The sequence below is a fragment of the Ruditapes philippinarum genome, unplaced genomic scaffold (assembly GCF_026571515.1).
Source record: "Ruditapes philippinarum isolate M1 unplaced genomic scaffold, ASM2657151v2 ctg2957_1_1_1_1, whole genome shotgun sequence".
NCBI classification, from domain to species: domain Eukaryota; kingdom Metazoa; phylum Mollusca; class Bivalvia; order Venerida; family Veneridae; genus Ruditapes; species Ruditapes philippinarum.
Genome location: NW_026856989.1, coordinates 53,663 through 61,707, shown reverse-complemented (window position 1 = coordinate 61,707; position 8,045 = coordinate 53,663). Strand labels below are relative to the sequence as shown.

The window sequence follows — 8,045 nt, the reverse complement described above, 5'->3', positions numbered from 1 at the left end:
TTGAAATATTTGAGGTGGAGTTCAAGATGGCGGTAGATACTTTGTTTTACTTAAGTGATAAAAGTTTCATTAATTTTACCACTTGAAATATCTAAATATTGTGTTCATATAACAAAGTACTCTAGTACATAAATTGTGAATGTAACTTGATAACTTTTGGTGCTATATTGAGCTCCATTTTAAATATGATGGGGATGTTATAAAATGCAGTTAATATGTTTTTCCAAAAACTGTAAATATGCTCTATTGCAATGTTCTGGCGAAATATCAAGTTTTTCGACCAGACTATAAATAGTGATTTTTTTTACAAATACAGTGAACTCGACAGTTCCGGGTCAGTAACGAAATTACCGAAGCGTGACGCTTTGAAACGAAAGTTGAGAGAAACTAAACTGCATAAATTGTGCAACAAATACTTCCCCCTTACTATGATATAATTCAACAATTCTAATAATTTGGTAAACTTATTTTTCAGAGTCTACATCTGCCCGCTGTATATTTGACAGTTTCGGGTCGCACTTGCCATTTCCGGGTCACGTGATAAAATGTTTATATTTGTCTTCGGGGGACATCTCAAACGATGTAACGATTCAACAAAACAGCTGTCATAATAACAACACTTTTATTGAGCATTTTTTTGTTCAATATAAAAAATAAAATGTAAATGAAAGAGGTAGAATATATCACAGGCAAAGAAAGAACAAAAATCACCTGCAATTACTTATTGCATATAAAAACATAAAATATTGCATATAAAAACATGGAAAAAAATAGACTGCAAGACATCAAATCAAATCAAATCAAATCAAAATTTATTTATTGTCGGTATACATATATAACACTTTACAAAACATAAGCTATGTATAGCTTATGACCGACATACATGCATATAAACATAAAACTCATAAAAGAAGCACATTAAGATAAACTTTGAAAGACAAATGATAAAAAAAGTTAAATTACTGTAATGTGGGATGTAGACACTAAATGTAATAATTTAAAGTAAAATAATAATAATAAATAAATAGTAATGATATGCTAAGGATAACATTTAATTACTGTATCATAAGTGAATAAAATAATATATATCTACATAAAAATGCGGAACATATTAGACCATACATAAAATAAGATTACAGTGGGTGGATTACAGTGGGTATTGGTTCTCCTGTGGCCTCGGCAAATATATATTACCGCCTTCATCTAATACAGAACGACACAACCCTGCCAAAGACCTAGGAACATGCCCTACAGGCAGATCAGCAATATCAAATAATTTTAAAAAAATATTTGGCATCTGTTACCATTGAGTGCATATTTTCATTGCACTGGTCTAATGGTGGTACACACACCAAACAAGCATTAATGTCTTTAATATTTGTGTATTCTTTATGTAATAGAAAGAGCACCGACACAATATAAAACCTCACTAAAAAGTAACCAATGAACTAGCATCTGAATAGGATATTTCCATCGCGTCGTCACAATATGACTGTAAACCCCGGACGAAATGAACCAATCAATGGGCATGCTCTGGAGTGCGGGTAACTAATACCTGCACTCAAGTTAACGCACTGTGCATGTATATGTAAACGATTTAACTCTGTCACATTTTCAACAGAAAGGTCCCCAAACTATGATACAACAACTCTTTAGCACATTGGAGGTACTGTATATGGTGGCCGAATCTTGTAAGCATGGTACCCCTTGATAACTGATTTCTGTATCTCAATGACTGAAATAGCTGGTCTATCATCATCATTACTGATACAAACACTCTCTGAACATCTTGTCTGTTGATCGTGTTCAACTGGATCGTTTATCGGCTGAAATAAAAAAAGTAATACAGTGCTATACTATTTTTTCTACTAAGAGCTGTCACATTCATTTTACAAATGCTGCACTTTGCACCACCGAAGTTATAACTCTATTATTTTTTATAATCCAATTAAAGTAAATACACAGCTGAGAAAAAGAGTAACATGCTGACAGATGGACAAGCTAGTGTAAGTATACTAAGAGTGCAACTACTTTATTTCCAATTACAGAACATACAGAATATATATTATAATCTTGTGAAAAACTTTATCTCAGTTCAGAAATATGTTTTAAAACAAATATTAATATCTTCGGTGTACAATCAGGACACTGGAATGGTTCATCTTCTCTAACAGGGTCTGCAATGTGAACAACAGGTATGTTCCGTTTTCTCTTCGGAGCCATATTCCTAAAAAAAGATCAATTTAATATTTATTCATACAGTAAATATAAAATGAAGCCAGCCCCAAACCCCCCCCCCCCCCCCCCAAAAAAAAAAAGAAATTCAAACAAACAACATCAACAAGTAAAACCGTACAAAAATCACTTGAAAAACACACACAAAAAATACATTTTGTTATCTAAGTACTGTAACAATATCAAAAACATACAACTTTTTAAGACTGGTTGAAACCATTGTAATAGTTCTATACAGAGGACACCATCCACATTTAAAGCATATCAAAATATATGTAGACACAAGTTTAAATGGATTAGTAACAAGGATTTACCTTAGATATATCAATATATACATTCAATTACTCTTCAAAAGTTACCAAAAACGTTTTTGAAAGACATCCCTAATTTTGAGAATTTCCCTCTGGCTGACCCGAAATTGGCATATGTAAACTAGGTCATATTGTCTGCTAGTTCTTCATAAAGACGTTTGACAAAAGCGATGAAAGTTTTAAATCTTGTTCAGTGATAAATAATCTTCAAATAATTGTGCAAAACATACCTGTATTACTTAAATTATTGATACAAATAACAGTTTTTGCGGTGGCATGTAAACAAATAATATCTGCTTTCACTTTCGTGGGAAATGATGCCGTCAAGCGTTTCGTGATTGCGACATCCATTCTTCAAATGACAACATCCGAAATCAACGTGAAAGTATCCTAGTTATTAGTCAGTATGATTTGATTATAAAATTTATGAAAACCTAAATCATTTCCAAATAATAAACATATTTTTCTGAATTTGACCCGGAATTGTCGACGACCCGGAACTGTCGAGTTCACTGTACAGCGAGTTAGCCAATAGCGGATCATAGCCAATAACGGGTCAGTCAGTAATTTAATAAATTATTTTACTTAATGCTTTAAACTTAAAAGTGTTATAACCTAACAGTCATGTGCATTTGGATGTTAGCTCCTCGACAGCGAAAAACAAATGTAAACATCCGGATAATTCTAATCAGATTCATTCAGATGCTTTACCAAGCGTTTCCGCTTGTCGCGAAATATTGCGCCAGTAACAACACAAATTCGCAGTCGCTGCTTTATTGCTGAAAAACCCCAAAAGATATAAGATCAAAGCTGGTAGGTATTTGATGACCAATATGTTAACTATCTGCAGCAGCAGTCGTTTAAAAAATGCATGAGGAATTATAGTGATAGCGCTGGTGAATTAAATTGCATCACGTTGCCCAATAGCGGGTCATGTAATTTTCCAGGAAGGGACCGCCTCAAAGTTATTCAACAGGTTTTAGAAAATATTTTTTAAAGCAAATTTTGGTTTGTATACAAATAAATATAAAATTTAATTTATTTATGTTATTATTGCAATTGAATTATGCAGTCCATGCTAAAATATGGTGTTTTATGTAGTATAAACTGCTGCAACATTGAAATTGTTCTAGACTAGATTCTAAAATATTATTTTTAACTGTACAGTAACTTCTTTATTTTTAAGTTATCCATTTTAAACTTCAAATACATGTTTTTTATCATCACCCACAGGATGTGTGACAAAATTTATTACTTTAGCACACATTTTTTTACAGAATTATTTCCCAATTGAGCTTAGAATTTTGTTTAAAATTTAAAACAAATTTATTATTATTATTATTTTTATTACTTCTTCATTTCTTGTGGTATCTACTTTTATCTTCAAATGTTTGTTACTTATTATCACACACATCACATGTGATAGATTTATCACTCTAGCATGAATATTTTTGTAATCACCCCCCCCCGGACTTTTGGTTATTGTTCTTTGTCATTACTCACATCATGACATGACAAGCTCATTTGTTTACTTGTTTTATTGTTTCAGATTCTAATGCCTAAGGGAAAGAGAAAAAGTGTTCAATGTAGTCCAGCCCAGAATGCAGCCTCCGCAGTGGTAAAAAAATACAGAGGGAAGCGAATGAGTCCTGGGAAAGTGCAGAGAGTGAGACGAGCCCTATACAGGTTGTAACAAGAGTATGTCACTAAGAAAAGCTGCATGTGACCATGTACTGTCATACGGGTTTTTGCAAAGGAGATACAGTGGGGAAACAGACATCAACACTATGAAAGGTCCTGCTACAGTTTTCACTGAACAGGAAGAAACATCTATGGCTGAGTGGTTAAGTGAGATGGCCCAGAGAGGCTTTGGCCACAGAATGTCTAACTGTAGAGCCTGAATATACAAATATCCATGATACTGATGCCTGCTTGGTGTGGTTGCCGCCACTTGAGTCATTCCAAACATTGTTACATGATAGTGTCACTGACCAAAAACGCCAGCTACGGTTGCGAGATGTAGCAGGACTTCCAATTAGCCATGTTCCACGAGGGATAGCTGGTTTTTTTCGTACCATTATGGACAAAGGACATATCGAAGCTGAAGTTACCGGTGAGCCCACTCAGAGTTTCCAACCATGGCCGGCTCCAAGTTCTGAAGGTGGTGGGGTTGTGTTGCCATGCAACTATATTATATTTCACCCAGATATTGAGAGTAATTTTCAAAAACTTTCTGTAATGTTAGATAAAATCCCAGAAGGCCCTGCTATGACACTGAACAAGGAATAAACATGTGTAAATTTTCAACTCTGTAAAAGCCAATTAAGCCTAACAATTCTATCATTATTTTTTTCAAAGTCTTGTTATTTTAAGGCTATCACTTTATTTTTTCAAAGCTTAGTTATTTTTAATGTCCATTTTGCACTTTCCAAAAGTTACTTATTGGTCATATTTCTGAACCATTTTTAGTTTCCTTTTTGCTTAGGTTTAGTACAGTAAAAGTTAATTAGTATTTTGTATTAATTTACTTGCTTTATTACAATGATTTTATATTCAAAGGTATTTTTATCAGATGATAAGCATCTCATATGATATAAATCCATATTACAACATATTTAAACTCATTTTTGCACTTTCGACAGAATTATTAATCTTTCATACACATAATGTGCCTGTAAGTGACTGAAAATTCATAATTTTTTGAACCAATCAAGTATTGTTTAATAATCTAGTCAATATTGTTTTACATCATTACATGTATTTTTTTAGGTTTGACATTGAACCAAGTCAATATTGTTTTACATAATTAAATGTTTTTTTTTTTAGGTTTGACGTTGAACCAAGTCAGTATTGTTTAATGATCGAGTCAATTTTGTTTTACATGATTACATGGGTTTTTCTTTAGGTTTGACTTTGAACCAAGTCAGTATTGTTTAATGATCTAGTCAATATTGTTTAACATTATTCACATGTGTTTTTTTAGGTTTGACGTTGAACCAAGTCAGTATTGTTAAATGATGTAGTCAATATTGTTTTACACCATTACATGTTTTTTGTTATAATTTTATTTGTTTATATCACAGAGTGTACTAAATAAGAGAAAATCAGTTGACACTTTTGTTTGTTTGTTATTCTTAGAAAGTGTTTCCTCATAATGACCACATAGAAGAACATGCAAATTTCTTGAGACTGCATTTTAACCTTTTGATTCACAACAAGAGACTTGTGTTACAGTTAATTAAATGGAATTTTACATAGAATGTGCACAAAATTGCTTCGATGAGCTGCTTTGTCCCCTGTAACCCTGAAAATGAAATAAATATGTTATCTACACAATTAACAATACATTGAGCAGATATCTAGATTAGCATTATTACAATCATTATTGTTTTTACCACAATCATGCAGCTGCCACTTGGATTCTTTACTTATTGGTACCCTTTTCACTTTAATACTCAGCGGTAACACATAGTTGTGTAATATTATCCTGGTTAAGGGAAGAATTTGACAGATAATTAATGTTTTGAGAAAACCCCACGTTCGTTTATCACGTGACCCGCTAATGGCCGATTTGACCCGCTATTGGCATGTTTACAAAGGGTTTGGAAACGGTAAATACACCACGATGCATTCAAAATATGAATTCACACGAAGTATACAGTAAAAGGGGAATAAAAATACTTCTTATCATCATACATTTATATATGAATCTAAAAATCGTTCGTTCATAAACACTAAAAGTATCGCTAGTGACCCGTTATCGGCCAACTCACTGTACATTATAAAGCTTATCAACAAACTTAAGTTTTTTTTTGTACGCTCCGTAACAATCGTTCGCCAGAGGCTGCTTTAATGGGAAATCTTGCATACTTCTTTAGAAAAAGCAAACATGTTAAAATAATGGTATCAGAGAAATGTTAGATGCTTGTAACCTGAAGTAGCGATAAAAGTGAAAAAATTTGTCATAAAAGTAGTCAAAACAATGTAGTATTTGACTTCCATATAAAATACTAAGTCACTATATATAACTGTACTCATCATTGCCAAAAAGCAACAGATGAAAAAAGGTAATAGGTCAATTTGATTTTTTGATATTATAGAAGAACACCAAAATAAATAAAAAAGCTTTCAAGAAAACAAATAAAAGCATAATGGGCCTTTAAAACGTTATTTTTAATTTATTTATTTTTGGCGAACAGATATAGCACGGAAAGAAGTTATGCTGATTAATGAAGGAAAATTGGCTAACAGGATATAGCTCGGACAGTAGTTATGCTGATTAAGCAAGGACAATTGGCGAACACATATAGCACGGACAGTAGTTATGCTGATTAAGCAAGGACAATTGGCGAACAGATATAGCACGGACAGTAGTTATGCTGATTAAGCAAGGACAATTGGCGAACAGATATAGCACGGACAGTAGTTATGCTGATTAAGCAAGGACAATTGGCGAACAGATATAGCACGGACAGTAGTTATGCTGATTAAGCAAGGACAATTGGCGAACAGATATAGCACGGACAGTAGTTATGCTGATTAAGCAAGGACAACTGGCGAACAGATATATCACGGACAGTAGTTATGCTGATAAAGCAAGGATAATTGGCGAACAGATATATCACGGACAATATTGAGAATTGTTGTATAGAATTATTATGGACACCAGTCGCATCTATATATGTACAACGGGCAAACGTGTTATTTAACCCTTTCCTTCATGAGCATATTGTAAAAAATGGCCGTTTTCATTGAAAAGCCTCCTGTTACAAGTTCAAACTGCTATAAAAAAAATGCTTCAATACTGATGAAACTTGTCACAAATGTTGACTGGAACATGGCCTCTCTAACAGCATGTTCAATCTTAAATTTCCTGTAACATTGGCAATGAGGGGAAGTCTCAAAATTGCCAAAAATCACAATTTTTAGCCTGTCTCATGTCCAAAATTTTCTTGGAGATGAGGGGGTCTGCCGCCCCCTTCAAACCCCCCGAAACAGAAGGGGGCACATCCCCTGGCAACCCCCTGATGTACCTTTTTGATGGGGAGGGGGGGGGGGGGGGGCGGCGCCGCAAAAGTGGTCACTTTTTTATCAACATTTCTCAAACGAAAAAAAAACAGTGTTTGGGGCCTAATTAATAGGGCATTTTTCATAGAATAGACAGTTTTTAGACAGGTATAGCACGGACAGTTGTTGGAATGGTATAGAATGGACAGTTGTTGGTCTGGTAAAGCACGGACAGTTGCTGGACTGGTATAGAATGGACAGTTGCTGGACTGGTATAGAATGGACAGTTGTTGGACTGATATAGAATGGACAGTTAAATTGTTGGACTGGTATAGCATGGACAGTTGTTGGACTGGTATAGAATGGACAGTTGCTGGACTGGTATAGAATGGAAAGTTGCTGGACTGGTATAGAATGGACAGTTGTTGGACTGGTATAGAATGGACAGTTGTTGGACTGGTATAGAATGGACAGTTGCTGGACTGGTATAGC

The 8,045-nt window shown here is 34.0% G+C and overlaps 1 protein-coding gene across 1 annotated transcript; it reads right to left on the bottom strand.

The window, feature by feature from the left end:
• Nucleotides 1-283: 283 nt before the first annotated feature.
• LOC132748406 (uncharacterized) lies at nt 284-3,074 on the bottom strand. The gene is made up of 3 exons (XM_060738012.1): nt 2,777-3,074; nt 2,139-2,227; nt 284-1,826 (listed from the first exon to the last, which is right to left on the bottom strand). Exons 1-3 carry the CDS (start codon nt 2,895-2,897, stop codon nt 1,653-1,655), a joined length of 384 nt encoding a protein of 127 aa, XP_060593995.1. The 5' UTR covers nt 2,898-3,074; the 3' UTR covers nt 284-1,652.
• Nucleotides 3,075-8,045: the final 4,971 nt, after the last annotated feature.

Bases quoted from the DNA above. Each gene is read 5' to 3' on its own strand.
- LOC132748406 (XM_060738012.1), bottom strand. From the start codon at position 2,897: ATGGATGTCGCAATCACGAAACGCTTGACGGCATCATTTCCCACGAAA. The intron at 2,228-2,776 runs GTATGTTTTGCA...ATCTTTTTTTAG, and splicing joins CAATAATTTAAGTAATACAG to GAATATGGCTCCGAAGAGAA. The intron at 1,827-2,138 runs GTACACCGAAGA...TTTTTATTTCAG, and splicing joins ACCATTCCAGTGTCCTGATT to CCGATAAACGATCCAGTTGA.